Source organism: Paralichthys olivaceus, chromosome 8, assembly GCF_024713975.1.
Source record: "Paralichthys olivaceus isolate ysfri-2021 chromosome 8, ASM2471397v2, whole genome shotgun sequence".
Classification (NCBI taxonomy): domain Eukaryota; kingdom Metazoa; phylum Chordata; class Actinopteri; order Pleuronectiformes; family Paralichthyidae; genus Paralichthys; species Paralichthys olivaceus.
The window spans coordinates 1164368-1189855 of NC_091100.1; the positions used below are offsets into that span (position 1 = coordinate 1164368).

At 47.5% G+C, this 25488-nt stretch overlaps 4 protein-coding genes across 9 annotated transcripts; 3 read left to right on the forward strand and 1 right to left on the reverse strand.

Annotated features, from left to right (window-relative positions):
- The first annotated feature begins 145 nt into the window (after positions 1-145).
- nup133 (nucleoporin 133) lies at positions 146-7601 on the forward strand. The gene is made up of 25 exons (XM_069530079.1): positions 146-389; positions 1084-1199; positions 1303-1406; positions 1514-1747; positions 1844-2014; positions 2273-2428; positions 2517-2587; positions 2670-2817; positions 3018-3168; positions 3249-3403; positions 3602-3693; positions 3889-4052; positions 4151-4245; positions 4400-4624; positions 4709-4831; positions 4911-5010; positions 5104-5367; positions 5444-5577; positions 5693-5851; positions 5974-6109; positions 6485-6603; positions 6844-6924; positions 7005-7069; positions 7161-7249; positions 7367-7601. Exons 1-25 carry the CDS (start codon positions 268-270, stop codon positions 7501-7503), a joined length of 3411 nt encoding a protein of 1136 aa, XP_069386180.1. The 5' UTR covers positions 146-267; the 3' UTR covers positions 7504-7601.
- An 895-nt stretch (positions 7602-8496) lies between these two features.
- On the forward strand, positions 8497-12029 carry acta1a (actin alpha 1, skeletal muscle a). Its single transcript, XM_020113054.2, has 7 exons — positions 8497-8629; positions 9212-9351; positions 9685-10009; positions 10510-10671; positions 10939-11130; positions 11283-11464; positions 11569-12029. Exons 2-7 carry the CDS (start codon positions 9223-9225, stop codon positions 11710-11712), a joined length of 1134 nt encoding a protein of 377 aa, XP_019968613.1. The 5' UTR covers positions 8497-8629; positions 9212-9222; the 3' UTR covers positions 11713-12029.
- A 443-nt stretch (positions 12030-12472) lies between these two features.
- Positions 12473-16161, forward strand: ccsapa (centriole, cilia and spindle-associated protein a). Of its 3 annotated transcripts, none has more exons than XM_069530085.1 (4): positions 12473-12610; positions 13704-14095; positions 14424-14770; positions 15133-16161. In XM_069530085.1, the coding sequence occupies exons 2-4, from the start codon at positions 13726-13728 to the stop codon at positions 15289-15291; spliced, it is 876 nt and encodes a 291-aa protein (XP_069386186.1). In that variant the 5' UTR covers positions 12473-12610; positions 13704-13725; the 3' UTR covers positions 15292-16161. The 3 variants fall into 3 exon arrangements, with proteins under 3 accessions (XP_069386186.1, XP_069386188.1, XP_069386187.1); XM_069530087.1 differs by having other exon boundaries at positions 14427-14770; XM_069530086.1 differs by lacking the exon at positions 12473-12610 and adding an exon at positions 12628-12741 and having other exon boundaries at positions 15133-15313.
- A 4062-nt stretch (positions 16162-20223) lies between these two features.
- Positions 20224-24959, reverse strand: cdc6 (cell division cycle 6 homolog (S. cerevisiae)). 4 transcript variants are annotated; one of them, XM_069530080.1, is made up of 12 exons: positions 24794-24959; positions 23416-23707; positions 23043-23294; positions 22518-22717; positions 22254-22402; positions 22039-22145; positions 21769-21908; positions 21580-21680; positions 21244-21311; positions 20923-21101; positions 20671-20811; positions 20224-20574 (listed from the first exon to the last, which is right to left on the reverse strand). In XM_069530080.1, exons 2-12 carry the CDS (start codon positions 23693-23695, stop codon positions 20482-20484), a joined length of 1710 nt encoding a protein of 569 aa, XP_069386181.1. In that variant the 5' UTR covers positions 23696-23707; positions 24794-24959; the 3' UTR covers positions 20224-20481. The 4 variants fall into 4 exon arrangements, with proteins under 4 accessions (XP_069386181.1, XP_069386185.1, XP_069386182.1 ...); XM_069530084.1 differs by having other exon boundaries at positions 24823-24942; XM_069530081.1 differs by having other exon boundaries at positions 24765-24903.
- Positions 24960-25488: the final 529 nt, after the last annotated feature.

The window sequence follows — 25488 nt, forward strand, 5'->3', positions numbered from 1 at the left end:
AAATATATTTTACTCTTAATTAATCTTTATATTTTTCTTCCGTTGATCTTTTTTAACTCTTAACATAATTCATTTCATTTAACAGGGACTGTTCAGATGATATATTTTTTATAAATAAAGTTTGTTTGAACGGGCGGGGCTTGGTTAGACGATGACGACATTTTCACGCGACTGTGCCGCGCGTTATTTGGAGCGGAGAAGTTTCGGTTCAGTCTCAACGGTTCGGGTCCCGTTCATTCACCGACTCGTTGTTCCGGTAGCGGAAACATGTTCAGCCCCCGCACCGGCTCCGGCCGCAGGCAGCAGAGCCGAACCACCGGGAGGAAGAGCGTGACCGGAGCGGCCAGCAGCCTCCTGTTCTCCCCGAGGAGGACGCCTCTGTCGGCGAGGTGAGAGGAAGCGCTGCCCGGATCAGTCCAGAGGAAAACACAGCGACAACATCTAGATCAGACCAGGTCCAGATCTAAAACCACTGAACTCAGAGTCATCAGATCCAGACTCGATCAGTCCGGAGGAGATCCAAACTGTTTTCAATCCAGTGTCAGAGATAATGTATGTTCAATGTTTGTTTCTGCCACTGGATGCTGGATTTTCCTCCGGGATCAATAAAGTATCTATCTATCTGTATGATAACTATCTTAATCTCATCTAGAGCAGATCAGACCAGGTCCAGATCTAAAACCACTGAACTCAGACTCTTCATATCCAGAGAAGCTTTAAAACACCAGCTTCACGTGTTCAGCATCAGTCATGGGAGGGAACCTGCCAAAACTATGGAGATCTCACATCTAGATCAGACCAGGTCCAGATCTAAAACCACTAAACTCAGACGTGACAAATCTAGACTTGACAGTAGATTTACGGTTTGAACAATCTGGGGGGGGGGGGGGGCATACGACCACCGCTCCGCTAAGACACGGAAAGATGACACAGACACACAAGAGATGAAACCCAGCACCTCATTTACACCTCTAGGAAGAGAGAGAGAGGTTCAATGGGCGCCGGTGGTTCAGATTTGGTTGAGTTGATCTGATCAAGTTTGACTGAGTCTCCTCCGTCTCACTCTACATCTTCCTCCCCCAGGTCGACGCCCACCCGACTGCAGGGTCACACAGCTGCAGATTCACTAAACTATGACGTCCAGACCTTCGGGTCGTCGCTGCCTGTCAAAGTGATGGAGGCACTGACGATGGCTGACGGTAAATCCGTTTTCAGATTTCTCTGATTTTCTGTTCATGTTTGATTGTGAGATTTTGTTAAAATATTCCCGCTGAACGTTTCTGTGTGTGTTGTTGTCTGTAGCCGACGACCAGATCTCAGTGAAGGTGAATGAGAGCGGCTGGGCCTGGATGGTTTGTGGAGAGAGACTGATCATCTGGAAGATCTGTCAGACGGCTGTGGCCAAGGTGCAGTTCCTCTTCCCTCAAATCGATCCTTAAATTACAGAGTGCCAGGATGTTAGAGTTCATAGTTCCATAAGTTTAAGTCTCTAAATTCTCTTTCTCTCCTGCAGCTGTCGGTGTGTAAGGAGCTGCAGCTGCCTGGCAGCGAGTACAGTTACACAGCCGATCTCGTGGCCGTCGCGTCCACCTCCCCTCTGGAGACGGCCTCTGTTCAGTCCATCTCCGTTCTGGCGGTGGCCACAGAGGGAACAGCTCGTTTCTGGCCCAGCCTGGCTCAGGAAGGCAACTACACAGAGACAGACCTGGACCTGGGAGATCTCTGCCACTGTGTCGTCGCTGTCAGAGTAAGCAAATCTTTATCACATTTAATTTAAGAAGTTTAAATCAAAGTCTGTCCTGAGACTGAACAGTCCTGCTGTTTGACGTCTCTCTCCTCTCAGGGTGGAAGCTTTGTCTTGTCCTCAGTGAAGAATCGGCTGTTGAGAGCGAGCACAGACGCCTCAGGGAAGCTGCAGTACCGAGCTCTGCAGCAGGGTCAGGGCGTGTTGTCTGGCATCGGACGCCGCGTCTCCAGCCTGTTTGGCATCCTCTCCCCGCCGGCCAACGACACAGTGAGCCTCACTCAGATTTCACTGTCGAGATGTTCAGATACCAGCATCAGACACCTGACAGAAAATGTCAGCGAGTGCACGAATCTACAATCTGATCGTTTGGATCTTCACAAACACAAAGGACGTATACGAGTTTGGGCAAATAGAGCAGGGAAGTGAGATCTGACCAGACAGGAGACACAGTCAGGGAATATTTTAATGTCGGGTGTGAAAAGACAAACTTTTAGCATATGGTCCAACCTACTCTGTTGTGTGCAGCTCCACAGTGTGCAGTGGGAGGGCAGAGCCAGCTGCCTGTACACGCTGACCAGCTCCAGTCTCAACAAGTGGGAGATGGACGACAGCTGGGAGCATCAGACCCTCAGCTGGGACGCCCACAGAGCTCTGACGGAGAGCATCACCGACGCCATCTGGGTCAGTGCAAGGAAACGCAACAAGAAGTTAGCAGCCATATTAAAACACAAAAAACAAGAAGTGAAAGGTTTTTCTCCTCCCTCACCAGGGCTCAGAGAGCAACTACGAGGAGATGAAGGAGGGGGCGAATGTGACCTATCTGGATATGAAGCTCAGCCAGTGAGTGTGTGCATCTGTGTGTGTTGCTCACTGTCCAAAACAAAGACAAATGTGGAGTGTGTGTGTTTATTTATTTACTTAGAGCCGGCCTGGTGGTTTTGGCTGCAGCCTGGCACCCGTCAGACACTCCCTGCTTGGCCTACTTCTGCCTGGTGACCCTCCAGGACAACGGAGCCGCCATCTGCGACCAGTTTACTGTGGAGGTCACCAAATACAACCCTCCATTCCAGGTCAGAGATTCACATTCAGTTTAGTGTGAAGACTGTAGAGTTTAATATGGCTGTGGCTCTCAGATGTGTCTTTAATAACATGCTGAGATTTAAAAGACTCTTCCGTAAGATGCTGTCGCAGTTTCAGGAGATTTAAGAGCTTCAGTCAGAATAATAAATGGAAGGTGAGCAGATTTTGTTGTGACGTGTCATTTCCTCAGAGCGAAGACGCCCTGCAGGCCACGCGGCTGGTGTTGCCGCCGTCTCCTGGCTCCATCGCCTACCTCTACAACGAGGAGCTGGTGTTCGCCTGCTCGACGGGAACCAGCGGGGCGGGACTTCCTGATGAGAAGATCAGCTTTAGCTCACCAGGTAAGAGGTGGATCCTGTCTCTTTGCTGTTTGGATGCAAAACATAATGGTAACTGTCGGTGTTGACGTCTGTCTGTCCAGGTGACGGCGTACGCGGGGGAGGCTGCTGCGCCAACCTGCCGGTGTTTTTCTCCCAGAACAGCGGCCTGGTGGCGGTGGTGGCCCGGGAGAGCGCCTCCATCCTGCCGGAGACCATGGAGGACTCGCTGTGCTCGTCGCTGGCCGCAGCTCCGGAGGTAAAACTCAACTGGCAAAACTAGAGGAAAAGACATCACACTCTAATTCCTTGAGCTTGAAAAGGGTTTTAACGGTCAACGACATGACATCACAGCCTCTATGGTTTTAAAAGGTTTCTCAAAACTTTTGCTTATTGAATTTAACGGAGCCGTGTGACTGTGGATAAATCTAAGATGCATTTCTTATTTTTGCTTCAGGTTTCAGCCATGGAGACTCCGACCAGAGGAGAACCTGTCGCTCAGGAGGACAAAACCAAACTCCTGAAGACGGCCTTCCTGCAGTTCTGTCGGTGCGTCGACAAATAGAACCAAATCAAAATCTTAAGTGATGAAACAGTATTTGCAGAGTAAAAGTGAAAACGAGTCCAAAACCAAAAATACTCACAAATACACAGAGCTTCATTCATCGTGTTATCTGAAGCATTTGAGCATTAGTGTTATAAACAGGATGATACTCATCAAAAGATTCGTCTCTCTTTCGTCAGTAACGACCTGGTTGGGGCTCAGACGGTCACAGACGAGCTCTTCCCTGCTGACGGGGACGGAGAGGAGGGGGCAGAGCTGGACAGCGTTGTGATTCAGATCAACCTGGACCTGGTGGATGATTACCCGGCGTCCGACCCCCGCTGGGCTGAATCTGTCCCCGACGGTGAGGAGGCGAGAGGAAGCTGCCTGGTGGAGCACGACGTTAATACATTTATTTAGGATCAGACTCATTTGTTTTTTCTGTTTCTTTCTTGAATCCAGAGAGCGTCGGGTTTCCCCTCACGTCCCTCATCATCCTCCACCAGCTGGAGGACAAGATGAAGGCCCACGGCTGCTTCATGGACTTCCTGCTCCAGGTAAACGCACTAACTATCACGTCATTGTTGAGGCTGCAGAGGGTTGAACTGCAGATGTTTCTCTTATTTTACTCATTTTAACAAAGGGAGAAACACCTTGAACGACAGCCTCTTAATAACTAGATTGAAAGAACTTCCTGTCCTCCTCTGTCAGGTCGGTCTGCTGGACCGGCTTGGTCAGGTGACGGTGCGTTCAACTCTCATGGCGACCCGCCTGCTGCTGTGTGAACATGCAGAGAAGCTGCAGGCGGCCATGGTGCTGAAGAACCACCACACCAAGCACGCCGAGCTGGTGAACAGAGCCATCGGCACCGCGCTGCAGAGGAACAACGCCGCCGTGCCGCCGAGCCTCACGGCTGCTGATGTCTTCTTCAGAGAGGTTTGACCTGTTCTCTGTTGGGCTGCTCTAACGTGGCGGTCGGACGGACGGCGGCCTGAAGGGTGTTGTTTTGTGGTTTCACAGGTGTCTCAGATCTCCTCCGTGTTCGACTGTCTGCTGGAGGAGGAGGAGCGGAGTCTGAAGGAGAACCAGGTGGACTCGGTGCAGTGGGCCGAGGTGGTCCTCACCGTCAACAACATCATCAAGGTACAACCACCGTTCAGGAGTTCATGACGGACGCTTTGTGCCACGACAGACATTAACGTGTGTGTGTGTGTGTGTGCAGGACATGCTTCAGGCTGCTGGTCAGTACAGAGACACCAAGTCCTCCACATACAGAGCTCCTGAAAAAGCTGCTGCTGAGCCCGAGTACATCCCGTGGACAGGTGACACAAATTCTCATTTTTCTCTCCCGTCACAGACGAACATCCAGATGTGTGTCTGTTGGTGGAAAACTATTAATCCTTTTTTTCCTCCAGCGTCCGGCGGCGTGGGCGGCGTTCGCACTGTCATTTCCCGCCAACACGAGATCATCCTGCGCTCCGTGTACCCCCATGCTGACTCGGCGCTCCGCAGCGCCCTGTGTGAGCAGCTGGTGGCGCTCTTGGACATCTACCTGAGTGGCTGTGTGGCCCAGCTGACCTCCGTGCAGCAGCAGAGGCCCCCGGGGGCTCAACAGGAGCGCTACAACAGCCTTGAGATGGAGTACGCCCAGCGCCGCTCCGAGCTACTGCAGCCACTGTGTAAGTGTCTCAGACGTCACAGGTGGACGCTCACACCTCCACCGACGCTAACGCCAGGTTTGAATCTGTGTTGCAGTGGAGCTGGGTCAGTACCAGTGGGTGGCAGCACTGGCTGAGAAATACTGTGACTTCGACATCCTGGTGCAGATGTGCGAGCAGACCGACAACCAGAGCCGCCTGCAGCACTACATGGCCAAGTTCGCTGACCAGGTACCCCCCCGGCCCTTCCTGTCGTCTGAGGGTTGAATAATCCAGAGAGGTTCAGGTTCATCTCGTGTGGTGGAGCTCTGTCACGCTCACTGACCTCCTTCCTGTCCCACCGCAGAACTTTGCTGACTTCCTGTTCCGTTGGTACATGGAGAAGGGGAAGAGGGGGAAGCTGCTGTCCCAGCCGGCCGCTCAGCACCAGCAGCTGTCCAGCTTCCTGCAGGCTCACCAGCACCTGAGCTGGCTGCACCACATCCACGTCCATGACTACCACAGTGTATGATGCACACACACACACACACACACACACACACACACACACACACACACACACACACACACACACACACACAGTGTTTGCTTGGTCTTGGCTGACATGGTGTCTCCTGTCTCCTGCAGGCCCACCGGACGCTCTACAGCCAGGCCAACATGGAGGCACGCTACTTTGTGAAGAAGAAGACGCTGCTGGCTCTCAGTAAACTGACGGCGCTGGCGTCCGACCTGCCAGAGGATGAACTCAACAAACAAGTCGACGGTAAAAAAAACAAAAAACTAAACAAACAGCATATACATCAGTTTTCCGACAGCAGGTTCTGTGACGACCGACCCGTCACTGTACATCTCCCCCTGTTCTCTCTCCTCATTTCACACGTCTTCATATCAATAACGGCAAAATACACAATAGTCACAGTGTGGTCATAATCACGGCGCGGTACTATTGTGTGAGCTGGAATTTGTGTATATTGTGTGTTGTGGCATCATCTCGTTAAATCTACCAAATCCAGAAATCTGACAATCTCTAAGTGGAAAGAATATTTCCAGAACCGTCACTGTTATCGGCCTCACACTCTGGACGTCTGTTTGTGGCGGTCCTCAAAGAATGACCACTGCTGACGTTCTGTCCACTCAGACATCGTGGAGCAGGAGCGCTTCCTGCTGCATCAGGAGACTCTGCCTCGACAGCTGCTGGAGGAGAAACAGCAGAACCCCGACACCATGCCTCTGCTCAGCGCTCACAACCTCATACAGGTGAACACACACACACACACACACACACACACACACACACACACAACTCACCTGGATGAAGGACAACGTGTCTGTTATGTTCCTCATTCTCACCACACGGCCTCGTCATGATTCTCTGATTCTAGTTGAAACTGAATAGCTGCAGTATTTCTAAAAAATAAAAACACAGTGTGTGAACGCAGCTCCGGCGTCTCCTCTCTCTCTCTCTCTCTCTCTCTCTCTCTCTCTCTCTCTCTGCAGTTGTACATCTGCGACGACAACAGAGGAGCCAACGAGTACGACTACAAAAAGGCTCTGGATCTGCTGGAGTACATGGACGAGGTTTTTATTTAAAACTGGCAACTTCAGTGTTCCACTTGACGACAGAGTCGCCGGTGTGATGCTTTGTGTTTGTCTTTCAGGAGGACGCCGCGGACATCGACTCGCTGAAATGTGAAATCTTCGGGAAGGCCCTCAGAAGAGACGAGTGAGGATGTTTTTCTATGAATGTGGCCGCTCTGTATTCTCTCTACATCAGTCTCAGTTGGTGCGAATCATTTTTCATGTTTGTCTCCCAGCTGGTCCTCAGCTGACGGGAACGACGACCCTCTGGAAGCCGCCAAGGACAGCATCTTCGTCAAGATCCTCCTCAAGCTCATCCAGGAAGGTGAGACGTTCACGGACTTGATTCTCTTTTAGGAAAAATGTTTTTGTTTGAGATTTAAAAATGTTTCTAACTTGTCAAGTTGAATTTCTCACCATCGTGTGTGTTTGTGTGTTTCAGGTGTTCCTCTGCAGACGTACCTGCCGGACGTCAAAGAGCTGCTGGAGTCGGACGACCTGAGCAGTTTAAAAACAAAACCCTACTTTGAGTTCGTCCTTCGAGCTAATTATGAACATTACCTACAGGTCCAGGTGTGACGACTGCTCCCCCGATAACACTGACCTGCACCTCAACATCTGTGCACGACTGTTTGATTATTGTTCCTTTTTCTAAATAAATGTTGATCATATCTGAAGTCTGATTGTTTCAGTGCTGATTCTTCGCTTCAGTTCGTGATCAGTACGATCACATGTTCGAAAACTTCTCAGCAGGACGCTCAACTTTCTCCGTGTCCAACGCGTGACGTCAGAACCATCACGTGTAGGAAGTGACACAGACCTGAGTGAGGACCTCCTGTGGTGACGAGGGGCACACGTTGCTCCTGAATAGATCCCAGCTTCGTGAAGAGCCACTGTCACCCTGCAGATGATTTCAGCGACCAGCCGACCTGCAGAGAGTGAACGAATGTTCGATGTAGGACAAAGTGTCAAACATCTGTCAGAGCAGGACGGTTCTCCACGAGACATCACAGATATAACACATGTCACATGTTTCTACATGTTTCTACATGATTCATCTCCACTGACTGGACACACCACGCCTGGGTCTGTAGAGCTTCGAGTGTGTGTGTGTGTGTTTGTTTTAGTAGTAGTGTGTGTGTCAGTGTGTGTGTGTGTTTGTTTTAGTAGTGTGTGTGTGTCAGTGTGTGTGTGTGTTTGTTTTAGTAGTAGTGTGTGTGTCAGTGTGTGTGTGTTTGTTTTAGTAGTGTGTGTGTGTCAGTGTGTGTGTGTTTGTTTTAGTAGTGTGTGTGTGTCAGTGTGTGTGTGTTTGTTTTAGTAGTAGTGTGTGTGTCAGTGTGTGTGTGTTTGTTTTAGTAGTGTGTGTGTGTGTGTGTGTAGTAGTAGTGTGTGTGTTTTTTAAAAGTTGTGTGTGTGTCTCTCTCTCTCTCTCCATACACGGGCTCGTGCGCTCCCCGGCGTCTCGCGGGGACTTCCTCTCCATATGTGGTCATCCCGGCGCGCGAGCCGAGCGTCTGCGTGCGTCTCCCGCGCGACCAAATATGGACGAAGCGGCGCGTGAATTCCTGCGGGGCAGCCGGACATTCCCGCGTCTGTCCCGGGACAAGTGGTCCGGGGAGCCGGGGTATATATGGAGCCTGTCGCCCCCTCTCACCGGGAACCAGCAGCGGCTCACACCCTCACTCGCAGCCGGAGACAAGCGCAGGTAAGCGGAGGAGCAGCTGGAGGGAGGAGGAACTTTTATTCACGGATTTTTAGTTTTTCTGAAGTTTAGGAACAATTTAACTGAAGCACCGAGAAACATGGAGAGAAGCTCAGCCTTTATTTTGACGGGGAGCAAACTTCCTGTCAGGCTCTGAATTCACCAAAGATCAATTAGTGGTTATTTTACTAAAGAGGATGAAATGAAATGAAACCTGCTCCTTCTGTCTGCCTGGTTCAGCATTTAACTTCTGCTGCTGCTAACTAGTCTTTATTATTCATCACTGGTGTTTGTTGAACAGCTTTGCTTGAAATAAATCATCACATATTAGGTGTAAGAGCTGCAATGATTGAATCAGTGTGAGAGTTTGAAAGAAGAAACCGAGGAGAGTTTTTTTCTGCTGTTTGTAGGATTTGCAAAAGAAAAAGAACAAGAGATTTGAATGTGTTGCTTTGAACCAAATAATTTAAAGTTAGTGATATAATTAAAACTCTTTTTTCTTGTGTGACATTTCTAAATGAATCTCAAATGGTGAATTCCTGTGTCCAAAGCTGTGTTGTACATGAACCCTGTGTGTCCCTCCAGAGTCAGCAGACATGTGTGACGACGATGAGACCACCGCCCTCGTGTGCGACAACGGCTCCGGCCTGGTGAAGGCTGGCTTTGCCGGAGATGACGCCCCCAGGGCCGTGTTCCCCTCCATCGTCGGCCGCCCCCGTCACCAGGTACACGAGGGCCGCAGCATACAAGGGAAAATAAATCTTAAAGCTGCAGCACGGGGGATTTTTGCGACATCTAGTGATGAGCTTTCATATTACAACTAAAGAAACACCCCTCGACTTCTGATGACTCATTAATTAACACTTTGGTTCTAATCCTTGATCTCTTAAGTTCTTAGTTGTTTTTAGTGGAACTTATTCATTTAAATAAGTTATTTATTCCTTCAAAGAAAAGTTTTGGTGAATCTAATTATTTCCTCAGCATGTGAGTGATGAATGTGTGTCATGAAGTAAATACGGACACACTTACCATTCACTTCCTGCCCCTCCTCCCCTCAGGGCGTGATGGTCGGGATGGGTCAGAAAGATTCCTACGTGGGAGACGAGGCCCAGAGCAAGAGGGGCATCCTGACCCTGAAGTACCCCATCGAGCACGGCATCATCACCAACTGGGACGACATGGAGAAGATCTGGCACCACACCTTCTACAACGAGCTGCGCGTGGCCCCCGAGGAGCACCCCACCCTGCTGACTGAGGCCCCCCTCAACCCCAAAGCCAACAGGGAGAAGATGACCCAGATCATGTTCGAGACCTTCAACGTCCCCGCCATGTACGTGGCCATCCAGGCCGTGCTGTCACTCTACGCCTCGGGTCGTACCACCGGTGAGTCGCAGCTCAAGATCCATCAGTGTTATTTTCATTGTTTATTTAGAACCCAATGATGTGACCAACAAAAACTATGCAGCCTTTATTTGAAGGTAGTTTTCTGTCACATCTCAGTCTAACTATTCATTTATAATCTGAATTTCAATGTCAAATAGTGACATTAAATGAGTTTGATTAATTAGTTACTTTTTAGGATTAGTTTATCAATCATTTGATCCAGTGATTCTGTTAATTGATTTTCAGCTTCATCTAAAAGTTTACTTTGTTTAATTTCTTATAAATTTAACTTCTCTGTGGACAAGATGAGACTTTTAAAGACTTCTCTTTGGGTTCCAAGAAACAAAACAAATCAAAAAGTGAGATACTCATTAGTCGAAATCTGTTTTTTTATCCATGACAAGAATCCATTTTATAAATTGTGAAATTTGATGAATAAAGTATGAGGAAGACGTTGTGACTAAGAATTCTCTTCTTCCTGGTTCTGCTGCTGCTCTCAGGCATCGTCCTGGACTCTGGTGACGGTGTGACCCACAACGTGCCCATCTATGAGGGCTACGCTCTGCCTCACGCCATCATGCGTCTGGACCTGGCTGGTCGTGATCTGACTGACTACCTCATGAAGATCCTGACCGAGCGCGGCTACTCCTTCGTCACAACCGGTAAAAACTTTGACTTTGTTCTAAAACCTCAGCAGGTCAAAAGCAGGTTTTCTGTTTCAGGAAATAACTTCCTTTTTAGGAACTTTATCCATTTTCTAATTGTGTAAGACTGAATAATCTGAAACATCATGGGCCTGAACCTTTGACTTCTTGAGGTTTTTCCATATTAAAACATGGACTCAGTAGATATTTCATCCGGCTGCACACTGTTATTTCTCTGGAATTGCTTTGTGACGTACAGCCTCTTGGTCTCTGCCCTGTTCGCAGCTGAGCGTGAGATCGTTCGTGACATCAAGGAGAAGCTTTGCTACGTGGCTCTGGACTTTGAGAACGAGATGGCCACCGCAGCCTCCTCCTCCTCCCTGGAGAAGAGCTACGAGCTGCCCGACGGCCAGGTCATCACCATCGGCAACGAGCGTTTCCGCTGCCCAGAGACCCTGTTCCAGCCCTCCTTCATCGGTGCGTGCCCACAACGGTTTCTCATGGAGAAGCTACTGAAGTGAACAATGAACCCAAACATGGGAGACTGATTAAACCTCAGAGAATCGAACACGATATCTCAGTGGTGATGACTTGTATGCAGCAGTAAATTAAACCGCTCTTCTGAACAGGTATGGAGTCCGCTGGCATCCATGAGACCGCCTACAACAGCATCATGAAGTGTGACATCGACATCCGTAAGGACCTGTACGCCAACAACGTGCTGTCCGGCGGCACCACCATGTACCCGGGTATCGCTGACCGCATGCAGAAGGAGATCACGGCCCTGGCTCCCAGCACCATGAAGATCAAGGTACGTTTTGTCTGTTAGCAGATGGCACAGCTAAAAAGTATTTTGTGATGTCACGTTCTGCTTGTGCGATTTAAAACGTCCTGTTATTTCCTCCCGCTCTGCAGATCATCGCCCCTCCCGAGCGTAAATACTCGGTCTGGATCGGCGGCTCCATCCTGGCCTCCCTCTCCACCTTCCAGCAGATGTGGATCAGCAAGCAGGAGTACGACGAGGCCGGTCCCAGCATCGTTCACCGCAAGTGCTTCTAAACACCTACCCCTCCGAAACCGCCTCAGGTTCAGGATCCAGAACATTAAGATGCCGAAAGAAAGAAAACCCCACAGCAGCTGTCTCAGGAAAACTGTGTCGTCTCCTGACACGACAGCGACAGTTCGGTGTCTGACCTGTACATATGTTATTTATTCCTTCTTGTATGTATGTGTGTATGATCTGAATGTGAGTGATGACGTGTGTGTGTGTGTGTGTGTGAAAAGCTTTGAGGTACACCACACTCCAACTGTGAGCGTGCAAAAAAAAAAGAAAAGACCAAAAAAGATGCAAAGCAAATAAAAGTCATATATTTATACGTACGACTTCTGTCTCTTATATTTCTTGGGCTTCGTTGACTGAATCACATCTGTTTGTCTTTAATTCCACTTTCTCTCACGATACAAAAGTTAAGCCAGAATATCTCAGATAGTTGCGCCGCCATCTTGCTCTGACATCATTTTGATGACGTCTCAGACTGTTTTTAAATCATCAATTAACTAATTAAAACCAAACTGATCAGAAACATGTGAACGTTTGCATTGAAGAAAAGTTTCTCAGAGACTTTAGGTCGTTCACATCACTCCGATGTTCGCTCATGATTGACAGCTGTGACTCCAGACCCTAACGATGATGGTGGCGCCAGTGTCCGAGATGTTTTATCTTAATTGATGTACGATGAGAGGAAGTGGAGACGCGTCGGCCATCTTTAATGATCAATTATCGTCATGCCTTTGTTTTGAAGTTGTTTTATTTTGAAAGCTCCCGCCGGAAGCTGTGTGTAGCATTTTAGCTAGCTCTGCTCTCGGAGCTCGTCAGTCGCAGGATCGGAGCGATGCTCGTCGTGTGACCGCGGATCTCCACCCTCAGTCCGGACCCAACCTCTGGAACCAGGTCCGGGTGAGTCCAGATGAATGTCACACCGAACCGGTCCGGAACCACCGGTACCGGTCACCGCGTCTCCCCGTCCCCCGGGTCCACTGAGGGCGGGTAACGCATCTGAACACGGAGCCCGGAGACATTTTAAAAATGTATTTGAATATTTGATCACTTGATGATTTCAGTCCTGATGTTTGACTGTGATCTTATTTCAAAGGCTTCAAATCAATTAGATAATCAATTATCTTCTAATGAGTCAACACGGTGATGGATCAGATCAAAGGCTCATTAAAGATGAAAGATAAAGATGAAAATTAGAATAAAGTGTGTGTGTGTGTGTGTGTGTGTGTGTGTGTGTGTGTGTGTGTGTGTGTGTGTGTGAGTGTGTGTGTGTGTGTGTGTGTGGTTGCTGCTGAAGTGTGAGTGACAGTTGTTGTGGATCAATCAGATTAGAATGAGCCTGTAATCTGGTGGGCGGGGCCTACAGGTAGACCACACCTGGCGGATGTACGTCACAACATCCCCTCACAGTAGCTGCTGTTCCTGTTCGTGAACTCGGTTTTCACGATTACACGGAGAAGCAGTTGTCAGACAAAAATAAAATATAAAAGTCAAATTAAATGTATAGTGGCGTCTCTTTGTTTCCGTATGAACGGAGGCTGGACTGGTCGCAGTTGGATTGTCTCATCACGAGACAAATAAACATTCTCACAATCAGACATGTTTGTTTACGTTTGACATCAACGAACGCTTGCAGGACGCATCTCTCTCTTCTACGCATCCTTCGCCGGCCACGTAAACTGAATAATCCAAACTGAGATGAGACGGTCTGATGTCTTCTTATTGCATCACCAGTTTGTCCCGCCCTCACATCGTCACCTAGCAACCGAGCTACAGGCGAAGGAGTTCTTGGTTGAGTCCAAATCAAACAAAACTCACACTTTCTCCGGCAAAACATGAAACAAGTGTGAGGTCGGTTAGTTGAGCAGTTTAAGATGATCCAGATAAGAGAAGTGATTCACATCAGACGTTAGTGGATTAAGTTTCTATCAGACGACTGTTTTCATTTTATTCTGTTAATGTCCGTGTTTTATTCCCTCCTGCTTTTCTCCAGTGATTAAAACCAGACGAGAATCATGGTCACCAAGAAAATCCGGACGGAGTATATGAAGAAGTTCAAGGATCCCAAGTGGGAGACGTTTTCTAAATGCTACGAGGACTCCCTGAAGTACCGTCTGACCCGGCGGGTGATGGAGCATTCCCACAAGCCCTGGTTCTGGGAGGGCTGGGACAGCGGCTCCGACTCCAGCGGCTGGTCCACACCCAGGCTGATCCGGAACAAAGTCGCCCCCCTGTCCCTCCCACCACCGCCGCCAGTGCCGTCCTCGGAGGTGAAGCAGAGGTTGAGCGAGTTGACCACGAGCCCCGGCCCGGAGCCGCCGTCTGACGAGGCCGAGGTCGGAGCTGGAGAAACTGAAGACGCTGCACCTGCTGCACCCAACACGGGTGAGGATGCTTCTCTTCTCCTTTCTCAGATTGAAAAATGAAAACGTTACAACTTGGTCGAGACGTTCAGCCATAACTCCAGAGGAGTCCGTGTCAGGGGGCGTGGACACCGTGGGACAGACAGTCAGTGCCGTCCAATGGGTGCAGGTGTCAGGTTTAGGTGGGCGTGCGGTGACCTCGAGCTCAGTCAGGCTCCACCCTCCAATCTTCCAAATATGGTTATTTCTGACTTGACTTGTTTTCATTAAACATTTAAAAATGAAAAAGCTCCGGCAGCAGCTCAGTGAGAAAAGTTTTCCACGTGACGTGTGTTTGTGTCTCTTTAAAGCAGCCGTTGTAGAGAACGGCGTGAATGAAGCCGGCGGAGGTTCAGTGACGCCGGCTCCAATCAGCAGCAGCCCCTCAGACGGCACCGCAACAGACAACGGCCCGGCGGACACGACGTCTTCTGATGGGGAGCCAGTGAACCCAGCACCGAGGCGCCGTCACCGCCGACGCACCCCTCACTCTGAGCCGGGACCCCGGGACAGTTCCCCTGACGACAAACAGGCTGTCGTCCGAAAAGCACAGAGGGCAAAGAGCCAGCCTCCGATCAGCACCAAGGAGAACCGGAGACCGTCCAGCCGACTGGACTGGACCGAGAGACAGACGGAGGTCAAGAGGACGACCAACGACGTGAGTGTTAAAGACGCTGCGTCTTTTTAACTGAAGTTCATTGACAAAAAGATAAAACCCGACTGATTTCATATTTATTAAAAAACGACTAAGACGTTTTTATCAAACAGAAATGTGACTTTGATGTTTCAAACTTTCTAAACATTTCTAAATTCTCTCTTGACTCTGTGAGTTGTTTTGCAAACGTCCGGCTCCACGATGCAAAGTTAAAAAGTGAGAAGACTTTGAATCGTTCCGAGCAGCTCGGCCTCGTTCACAGGAAACTGGACACGTGAAGCCGAGTCACCAAACACCGGAACATGAATAATGAACCACCGGAGTGCTTTTCAGAAACGAGTCCTCTCTCTGGTTTCTCCTCTCAGAGTCAGACCCGGCGGGAGTCCGACAAACGCAGCACCAACCTGGAGCGGCGGCGGGCTCGGTCAGCTGACCTGGAGAAGGTGAGGCGGTCGCAGCTGGCGGTGGTGGACGACCGCTGGATGACGGAGTACATGCGCTGCTTCTCTGCCCGGCTGAGGTAGAGACGGGATCCGCCCCCAAAAACCACGTTTCCTCTGCAGAGCATCGAACTAACCGAGAACCATGTTTGTGTCGTTACCGTCCGTCGCATTAAAACGCTGCTTTTCACAACAACAGAAAAATCCAGTCAAGACGTAGGAAAAGCTTTTAATGTAGAATTCAGCTTTTCAGAGGAGCCTCCTGGGAAATACGACAGTACCCAGAAGCCTTAGCAGCGGCTGTTGAGGAAAAAAGCTCCCTCAGAGCTTTTAGTTTTGAATCCCTGAGAGCTGAAGCCACCTCTCCGCTCTAGATCACGTCCACGGTGCTGAAGTCACGACGTCAGGAGCAGCGCCGACGTTTCTGGTTTTGTTTCCTGTGAAGCTGAATCGCTGCTGTCGAGGAAAAAGTTTCCACCGCTAAAAAAAAAAGAGTTGTTGTTCATAATCATTAAGTAAATGATGAGATTAAAAAGTCATTATTTTCTTCCTTTTAATTCTAATTCTTTAAAAAGTGGCAGAATCGAGCTTCCATATTAATCTGCTGACAAATCTGCGACAGAACTTTCTTCAGTATCGGCCTCTTGTCATCGGTCGGGCTCCGGTTTAAGTTCTCTTGGAGATGAGATGAAGCAGTTTTTAAAAATAAAGTGAAACACAGAGTCTATAAATATCAGGTCTCCTCTCAGGAAGCGTCGGAGCAACAAAAACATTGTGATTATTTACAAATGATAATGAATCATTCCGACGTGAGCTTCTAACTCGACAGCAGCGACTCCACAGCCTCCATGTTGACGTGATGGACTGAAACGTTTCTCTCTTGTTCGAACGCTTTACCCCTCCCCCCCCTTTACGTCTCACACAGTCAGTGTTTTCATTTCTCTGTGGCAGCTCTGTGCTCAAAAACAACGGGAATATTTTTGATATCTCGAGTATTTTGGAATTTAAAGTTTAGATAAAAGGAGAATAAACTTATTTCTGGATGGTTGAACAGAAAAATAGAAACAAAATGTGTCCAGTGAAATTAATATTTAAAGTATTTATAGAGTAAAAATTATATTTAAGACGTGTTCGCTTTCTACTCGTCTCAGTGGATCAATGAAATGCACTTAGTTTAAATCAGTGGACTGTTAATTCACCTGCGATGCTAACGTGGTGCTTTTCTGTTCATGGCAGCGCTCGACACATTTTTATCTGTTATGCAAAATTAAATTTGAAGAGTTTGAGACTTTTTGGATGTAATGAAGGTTTTTAAATAACGTTAAAAAAACAAACTTCGCTGAATTAACTTGTTTCAGACAAGAAATCAGAAATTCAGCTTCAGGGTTCAGTGTTTTCTGCAGAATCCAAAGTAACGTCCGCTAACATGATGAAAAACACTCGAGGACAAAGATGAGAGGAAGACGTTCGTTAAAGTATCAGACGATCGAGGGTTAATTTTCTTCTCCTCTAACAGAACGTTCTGATTGGTTGGGATCAACGTGACTCAAGTAAACAAACTACGTTTTATTTCACAGCTCCAGTTTGTTAGAATAAAAACATGTGGATCTTTAATTCACTTTGAGTTTTCTGAAAACAACCACACGTGAATAATTTGGCACAAATGAAATAAAATAAAAACAGAGACATTGTTAAAGTTGTACATTTAAAATGAATTGACTTCAGTGAAAACATCAACTTCAGACTCTTAGTTCATTCATTAAGCTGCTGATTATTATTTTTGTGAAAGTGTTTTGTCCAAAGATAATCTGTTTACTTTGTGTTTTAAGGAAATTTAAATAAGTTAAACACAGAAAATATTCTACGTTACCTCCTAAAGAAACTAAAGATCAAGATTTAAGATTAAATATATAAGTTAATCATCTAAAACAAATATTGAATGAATATTTTATTGGTTGTTGTTCTTAATAGAAAATAGAATTTAGTGTGAATTATAGACCCTAGAATAAATCTCTTGTATCTGCGATGTTCACGTCTTGTTGGAGCTGAACCGGAAAAAAATTATAAACGTTAATAGATTTGATCACCTCCTTGTGTTTTCAGCAGCTGTGACATTTAGTTTTTAAACTTGAATCCAAACCGACCGCGAAGAAAAGTAAGAACTGTGGTTGTTTAGTGTCGTGGTGACGGAGTGAGGATCGTAAACGTGTCGTGACGTCATTTGTTGCGTCCAGTGACTCAAACTGAGGGCTAACGATCACAACTTCCTGTATTTAGCACGTACGTTTTTATGAGCTAACTTTTGAAACTGAACGGATGTAAAGTCACTGAATGTTTCATCTTTCTCTCTTGCTGCTGAACCTCTTCACGCTGAATGTGCAAAATGTTTTTAGTTTTTTTTGTAGAAACTTTTATTCTTCCGAATGTTTGGACCACAGTCTGTAAATAAAGACGGACGATACGTCTCCACTTTGTCCCATTGTCCACAAATGAGGATTAAATGTCTCTGGGCGTCGCCATCTTGTGCTGAGTCTGAGCGGTAGTGATTGAGGGGTGGAGCCGCAGCACTCCACCAATCAGGAGTCAGCCTCTAATCAACTAATTAAAGCAAACTGATCAAGAACGAGCTGAAATGACAGAAACATCTTTGACAAACTTTTATTTAACGTCTACTTTCTTTTTAAAGTTTGGTCCATGTCCCATCTGCTGACATAGAGGAGGCGGGGTTAATGACCTATAAAGCAGCCAGCCACAAGGGGGCGATGAAGATGATTTGGCTTCACTTTTTAGGAGCGGTCGTGTCGTCCATCTTTATTTACAGTCTGCAGCTGCGTCTCACTTCAGGGGACGTGTCTAAGCTTGTCCCGTCTTTATGCTGTTTGATGTTTGGTCGAGTTGAAGTCTGAGACTCAAGTGTTGGACGTCTTGTCGCGTCACCTCTTGAAAAAACAGTTTGTCCCTGAAACGCAGTGAATCCTGGGATATGTTGGGTCGAGAAGGATCCACCCGTGGGAACCTTTGCGTCTCGGGGACAGAGGGACACATTTGAAGGAGCGTTAGAAATGTGGCGGCCTCGTCACGCCTCTGTGATGCAGTCGCTGTTTAAACGCAGCCTCTGAACAGACACAGCTCGTTTAATTTGATCACGTTAAGGTTTTATTTAGAGTTTAATTTATTTTTTAAAAAAGTTTCTAATGCAGAACATGTTTCTCAGGCAGAGACGACCTGACGCTGCAGATTGAATTGTGTGAAGATGGTTGTGATGCGTTCAGATATTTGGTGTTGTGTGTTTTTAAGTGGAAACGATGAGACAATCACAGGAAACTATTTCAAGTGTTCATGACGAGTTTCTACGTCAAATCTAACGGAAGCTCAAAACAGACTGAATGGAAGCTGTTGCATATAAAGTGTTTGTGTTCGCTTTGAATTATTTCCCAGGTTGAATTGAAATATGTATCACACGTCTGAATATTTAATATTTTACAATGATGTTTACATTTTTTGTCACTGTATTTGTATTTGAAAACATGCACAGTAATATATTTTCATTCACTCTGAGACGTTGCTGTGGAGAAATCACTTCAATAAAATCATATTTGAACATTTTCTTGTCTTATCAGAATTTTCATATTAACTTTTTTTAAATTTATGCTGCAGCAGTTTCATCATGAACACATTTCCTACTATCTGTAATCACCCTCAAAGTATTTAAACACTCCATACCTGTGAGGTAGGATGACGTCAGACACGCCTGCACTCTTCTCTCAGCCCCGCCCAGCCGGTACCGGTCCAGCCTCCGAGCCCACCTCCTCCCCTCCCCTCCCCTCCTCACCGGACTCGACCCCAAGCATGTTGCTGAGCTAGCAGTTTGTTAGCTACCACAGGCTAACCACATCAAACAACACGAGAGAATGTGTCCGAGTTACTATTCAAATCCAGAAGTGACTCTTTATTCTATCTGACGTCCTGGAGCCTTTCACCACCGACCCTCATTCTCAAACTCGGGACTGGAACTCAGGACCTGCTCCCACATTGACCGTCCTGTTAAAAGCTGAGCAAACATGAGACGGTGTGACTCACCGCTCGGAGACATCCTGTTGTGACCGACCGTGAACGTGCGGCTGCATCCGAACACAACAACGTGACTCTCGACCGTGGTCGTCGCCATTCTTGTTCACCGGAGAGTTCGTCAATGAGACTGAGGCCGATGGGCCTGTCACTCAGAGTGCAGTCAGCCAATCAGAGGAGGGGCTCGTTAGTTAATTAATGAGGCAGCTGAAAACAGTTCGATCTGCAGCGCCAGAGAGAGACGGAGGAGAAACACACACTGAGGCAGTTGGACTTTACATCACTGATAAATCATATTGGCTCTTTAAACTTTTACTGTTGTAAGAGCAGAAGGGTTTGTGAACCAGTGACGAGGGAGCGTAGATCTAACACCCTCCAACCAAAAGGCTCTGGGGTTAAGAGGATGCAGCTGGGGGGTGGGGGGGTGAAGGTCGTTTCCACAGAGAGCCTGGAAGCCGTGAGGCCGTTAACCCTTTAATCCAATCAGAGAAGCCGTTCCTCTGCTGCTGACACGCCCAAGCTGGAGCGGGTTTTAAAGAGCAGCTCAGACACAACATGCACCATGTTCCCAGTTTGATTCTGGGATGTTAACATGTCGTTGAAATCAACACAAGTGATTAACAACCTTCTGTTTTAACTCATCAAACAAACGGAAACTTTCTGAGACCAAAACCTGACGTTCGTCCTCAGACATGTAGGAGATATTTGAGTTTAGATGACTTCAGGATAAATTCAGTTTTAAATGTTATTTGAACTTTCTCTTAAATGACACTTTTCTTATTTATCCTGCTTTGATTTCAAAGTAACAGCGCCCCCTGCAGCCACATGTTGGGACTCATTCTGTTCTGCTCCGTGTCCGAGCGGTGACGTGGTTTTCATGAGGAGAAAAAACAAAAAATAAAGTGGCTTCACTTTACGGAGCCGACGTGTCGCAAGGAACGAGGAGAGTTTGTTAAAATCTCTGTACATTTCTTTATTTACAGCTTAAAAATGTAAACGTTTCAAATCTCAACTGAAACAAATGCTGTTCATAACTGATGTCCGACATTTTATCAATGACCCAAAACTGAGCGTCAAAACACCAGGTTCAAAAAATTCTTCAGAGAAATGTACACATTCCCAGCAAAAATGAGAATTTAAAAAAATAATAAAAACAGTAAAAAAATCTTGTTTCAACTTAATAATCACAGATAAAAAGTTAATCGATCACGAGGGGAGTCCTGCGGCCAGGATGCTGCCGAGCAGCGTTCGATCCTTCAGAGCGTTTTCAACATCTTTCTCCTCGATCTTCAGATTCACCTGCAGGGAGAGAAAGAGAAAACTTATTATTCTCCACAATCAATCCACCATTTTACTCCGATGTTCCAACAGTGGCGTTCAGGCGGAGACGTGTACCTTCGTGAGACGAGCCTCTTTAGCTTTCTTCAGAGCGAAGATGCCTCGACTCTCCAGCAGACCGCAGAGCGACAGACACTCACCCTGACCGACTCCCGACACCTGCCTCTGAGCGCACAGACGACTGTACACCTCGTGCAGCTGAAACGACACGAAACCATGTCAGACACAGCGCCACCTGCTGGGCATTTAGTGGGAGGAAGTGGCGACATCTTCCATAAATAAACATAAATATAACCAGTTCGGACTCACCTTTCCAAGGACGATCTCTTTGCTCTTTCCGTTGCGAATGAGCAGCAGGAGGCAGCAGACGAGCAGCTTCTGCTGCAGGGGAAAACTCTCTCCCTCGGAGCCGCCGCTCTGAGACGCCATGCGGTCGCCGTACACCTCCGACAGGACCCGTGCAACCTGAGGGAGGCTGACCCGAGACTCTGACCCGACCCGAGGGGAAAGTTTCAGTCAGTGCTCATGTTCACCGTAAGAAATCAGCCAGAAGGACTGAGCTGGTTTAAATAATCGTGACTCTTAAACGGCACATCTGGCTGATGAATAGGATTTAAGAGCTTTTCTCACCTTTAGTCTCGGCCTCTGAAGTCGCTGCTTTCTTTCTCTCGTCAGACTCCACGATCTCCACCGCTCTCCTGAAAGTACAAGAAGAGTCAAGTTACTGTTGGACAGAATCTGTTCCTGGTCAAAGTTCAGTTTGTTTAGGAGCCGACGCTTCACAAATCCAACACGTTAGAGAACTTTAAGACAGTTTGAAGTTCAGAGGGTCAATGTGTTCCAGACAAATCATTTGTGGATTTAAGTTCCCACCAACAGATTCATCTGAATGTTGCTAAACACGTTCATGAAAGTTAAAACTTTAAATGAGCCGTGAGGTTGATTTGTGCAGGTTGAGATCTTCACCTGCAGATGTCCAGAGCTTTCCTGGCGTCTCCAGACACCGCCGACACTTTTCTGGCACAGAACTGAACCGCAGAGGCGTCTAGGATCCCATCGGCCGACGCCTGAGGACAAAAGTTAATCTCAGCTTAGTTCATCTTGTTCGTCTTTTTCTCTCCTGATGTGACATGTGGTCCGTGTGGTCGTGTTTACCTGTGTGAGTCTGTCCTGTACGATGGCGGCGAGCTCCTGTCGGCTGTAGGGGGGGAAGTGCAAGAGCTGTGGGCGACAGCGAGGCCGAGCCTGCAGCCTGGGCAAGATCCGGTCCGTCAGATCCAGAGCGTTAGCGATACCTGTAAAATCAACAGCACAGCACGGTGAGATGTTTGAGAAGTCCATTTTAAAACATGAAAACCTTCTGATGAATGAATTTTAGATCTTTAGTCTTCAGCTGAGTCAACAACTGGAGGTCGGACGACTCACCAACAAGGCAGAGGCGAGACCCGGGCAGGTACGGCCATTCAAAGATGGTGTAGAGGACGTCCTGAGCTTTACTGTCCAGCTGGTCCATCTCATCGAGAACAAGGAGCCTGAAGACAAAAGAAAGATGGAGTCTCTGGTGAAACCCAGTGAAGACACCGACGTCATAAAGTGACGAGAGCCACGACAGCGTTCCTGTTGAAGTCCTGGTTACTCACACAGTGGGCCCCGGGGCCGTCAGGAGCCGCTGGAGGCCGCTCTGCCCACCGGATGCTTTCAGTTTGTCGGCCAGCAGTGGGAAGATGGCGTGGGAACTCCTCAGACTCATACAGTTCACCACCACGGTTTGTACCGACGACAACTCGGCCTGGGAAGAAAAAATATCATCATCATCACAACATCAGACACAAACACATCCCTGCAGTAACAACTACTCCAGCAGGGGGCAGCAGAGCCCCACATAGCTGGAGCTGGTGAGGTACCTTCATCTCGTGCAGGACACAGTTGAGACAGGCCGTCTTCCCGGTGCCCGGAGCTCCAGAGATGTAGAGGCTGCCGGGGAGGTTCTGCAGCAGCGTCTCCTCCAGGAACGACCGGATGGTCGCCCGCTCGGACTCCCTGGACAGGAGGCGCTCGGGTACGGCGGTGTGGAGCGCCTGCTTCACGCTCTGAAACCTGGACCCTGGAGGAGAAAACAGGAAAGTTAATAATGTCGTCATCTTCACTTTCAATCAAAGAGCATCGAGACAAACGTTTGTGTTCAACAGCAGCGAAAACTCTGTCGACTCTTCTCGAGACTGAGAAGTGTCAGAAAATATAAAACAGTAAAAGAAGAAGAGATCCTCGTCCTGGAAGCTGTGGCCCCTCGATTCTTTAGTGAAATGAAAATTTTATCTTCAACCATCGTGATAATTTGAGTCAATCGACTAAAATACCAAAACTCTGGTTCCAGATGATCACGTGTGATTATTTTCTGTGACACGAATCAAAACATGTAAATAACTTACTTTCTGCAAACAGCCGAACAACGGGCTGCTTCTTGTTTTGGCGTGCTGGACTTCCAGCGGGCGTTTCCTGGCGTCTCGGTGCGCCGGCGGGAGAGAGTGGCGGTCTCTGCGACGACAGGATGAGCTGACGGCGAGCTGTCACTGGGGAGTTCTCATCAAAGCCCAGTTTTCGGGGCGAGGCCAGGGTGGGTTTGCTCTGCTTTGGGGGGGATCCCAACAGAGCGACTCCCAGGTTACAGCCGTTGTCGTCGCCTTCAGAACCAAAACAGAATATTTAAACTTCCAGAGAAACGTGAGGGCTTGAAAGCTGTGACATTACGCTAAAGAACGTTCTGAGACCTCAATTCTTCTTAGTTGTTTTTAGAAGTCGTACCTGTGCGTTTTCGGGGGCTGAGTGGAAGCCGTGGTTGAAGACTGGGAGAAGAGGGCGCTGGACATCTGGGAGACAGAACGATGGACCGGTCACTGGGACGTCTGGGGGACAGAGGTCCGATCCGAGTCAGGGTCGTGGCGAGGTGCTGAGATTCAGGTTTGGTTGGTGAGGAGCCCGGAGACGTCGGGGGCGCCTTGGAGACGGAGGGAACTCTGGTGGACTTGCGTCGGGGGAACTGCAGCGTGGGCTGCGCTCGGCCCTGAGAGCGCGTGCTCGGCATCTTACGTTTGACCTGAAACGTAAGAGATGATCAGTTACTGATCCAACCTGCTCCAGAAGGTTCACTGAGGTTTTCTTTCATTTACGGATTCTCTGATTAACGAGTCTTTATCGATCCCGAGGGAAATTTAGGCAAATTGAAATCCCAGCCCTGTTCCTGAACTGAATATTTTGTTACGGTCTCTGACACTTTAACATCAAATCAAATGAGGCGTCATTACTTGTGTCTCGGTCTGAGCTGCTCAAACAACTGCGTGTGGATGAATCAAGTTTTAATCTTAATGGTTTTTGCTGTATGTTTTCACTCCATCTCTTCATCATCGTTCTTCATCATCGTTCTTCATGGTGGATGTTCTTCTCTTGTATATTCTTGGTGGTTCCACTTTGTTTCGGTGTCAGAGAACAAACCTCGTTGATGATCGTTTATTTCTCTCAACTCACATGAAGACGTCACGAGTCTGTGTGAAATCAGCTGATCAAGAAAACCCTGTTTTATTTCGGGGGCACTACAATACCCACAATCCTCTGGAGTGATCATCTTGGTGGAGCTGGCCACAGTTGGAGAGGTTTCATTCGCAGTGCATTATGGGATATGTACAATAATGCAGACCGGAAGATAAATTAGATGAAGTGAAGATTTGTGTTAATTAATTAATTATCGACAGCCTTAATTAATTCGGAGCAAATCCATGGAGGAAATGAATGATTGTTCTAAAGGCACATTACCGCCCCCTACCGGACTGGAGTGTGAGGCCAACAGAGGAAAAACACCAGAAAACTTAAGTTCTGTTAAATCGTTTTTTTTTTTTTTTTATGTTTAAAAGTTACGTTTCTTTAACTTCATCTTTATTTAACACATTAAACCGGTCAAACCAGGAAACGACTCACAGTGGAGGGAGAACGACGCCACGACACAACAGCGTCGTTAAAACAGCGCGAACTTTAAACTGAACCTGAACTGAACACGAGATGAACAGAAAGAAGAAGAAGAAGAAAGACTGGAGGCGACATGTTACATACGAACAACATACAAACACTCACTGCGAGGAGACGAGGAGACAAACACTCACTGTGAGGAGACGAGGAGACAAACACTCACTGCGAGGAGACGAGGAGACAAACACTCACTGTGAGGAGACAGACTCGCGTCCTCTTCGGGTTCGAGGGAAAATGTCGCTGATCTGAGGAATAAAGTGAAAAATCTCCGGGATCGAACGCGACTGAAACGCTGGAGCTCTGAACACAAACTGGCGCCAGATCTCCTCCTCATCCGGCAGCTGCTCCCCAACCCGCGCTCTGATTGGTCCGCGCCGGAGCGTCATCGATGCTCATTGGCTCAGCTCACACGGATGTTACGTCATCTGTCGCCGGCCCACGGAAATGTGTGGCGGGAATTTGAACAGACGACAGTTTTGGCGGAATAGTATTTTCCCGGGAAATACGTCATCGCGGATGAGTGAATAAAGTACATTTAACTTTACCTCAGCGGTTTAATTAAACTTCATACTTCTACTAAACTGCATAAAGGGGGAAGTACTTTACATTTAACTTCATTACATTTGTTTAAATACAATTTTAAAATTTGTATTTTAAAATTAATTTAAAAAATATTTTTATGCTATCTTTTTTTTTTTTTAATGATCTGTGGTTTTAAAAATGCAAAGTCTGAAGTGAAGCCTTGTTCGAAACCAGTAAATTAGTTTTTCAATAAAAATTTCCAAGGTTAGAAAATATTTTAGAAAGTGTGTACTGACATTCTTTACTTATTGTGATAAGGGTTCAGGACTATATATA

Excerpts from the sequence above, each read along its gene's own strand:
- nup133 (XM_069530079.1), top strand. The coding sequence starts at position 268 with ATGTTCAGCCCCCGCACCGGCTCCGGCCGCAGGCAGCAGAGCCGAACC. Across the intron at positions 4,246-4,399 it reads TCATGGACTTCCTGCTCCAG|GTCGGTCTGCTGGACCGGCT; the intron begins GTAAACGCACTA and ends CTCCTCTGTCAG. Across the intron at positions 5,368-5,443 it reads CGAGCTACTGCAGCCACTGT|TGGAGCTGGGTCAGTACCAG; the intron begins GTAAGTGTCTCA and ends TCTGTGTTGCAG.
- acta1a (XM_020113054.2), top strand. The coding sequence starts at position 9,223 with ATGTGTGACGACGATGAGACCACCGCCCTCGTGTGCGACAACGGCTCC. Across the intron at positions 9,352-9,684 it reads TCGGCCGCCCCCGTCACCAG|GGCGTGATGGTCGGGATGGG; the intron begins GTACACGAGGGC and ends TCCTCCCCTCAG. Across the intron at positions 11,131-11,282 it reads GTTCCAGCCCTCCTTCATCG|GTATGGAGTCCGCTGGCATC; the intron begins GTGCGTGCCCAC and ends TCTTCTGAACAG.
- ccsapa (XM_069530085.1), top strand. The coding sequence starts at position 13,726 with ATGGTCACCAAGAAAATCCGGACGGAGTATATGAAGAAGTTCAAGGAT. Across the intron at positions 14,096-14,423 it reads ACCTGCTGCACCCAACACGG|CAGCCGTTGTAGAGAACGGC; the intron begins GTGAGGATGCTT and ends GTCTCTTTAAAG. Across the intron at positions 14,771-15,132 it reads TCAAGAGGACGACCAACGAC|AGTCAGACCCGGCGGGAGTC; the intron begins GTGAGTGTTAAA and ends TTCTCCTCTCAG.
- cdc6 (XM_069530080.1), bottom strand. The coding sequence starts at position 23,695 with ATGCCGAGCACGCGCTCTCAGGGCCGAGCGCAGCCCACGCTGCAGTTC. Across the intron at positions 21,909-22,038 it reads GTCTCGCCTCTGCCTTGTTG|GTATCGCTAACGCTCTGGAT; the intron begins GTGAGTCGTCCG and ends TTGATTTTACAG. Across the intron at positions 20,575-20,670 it reads AAGAGGCTCGTCTCACGAAG|GTGAATCTGAAGATCGAGGA; the intron begins GTACACGTCTCC and ends CTCTCCCTGCAG.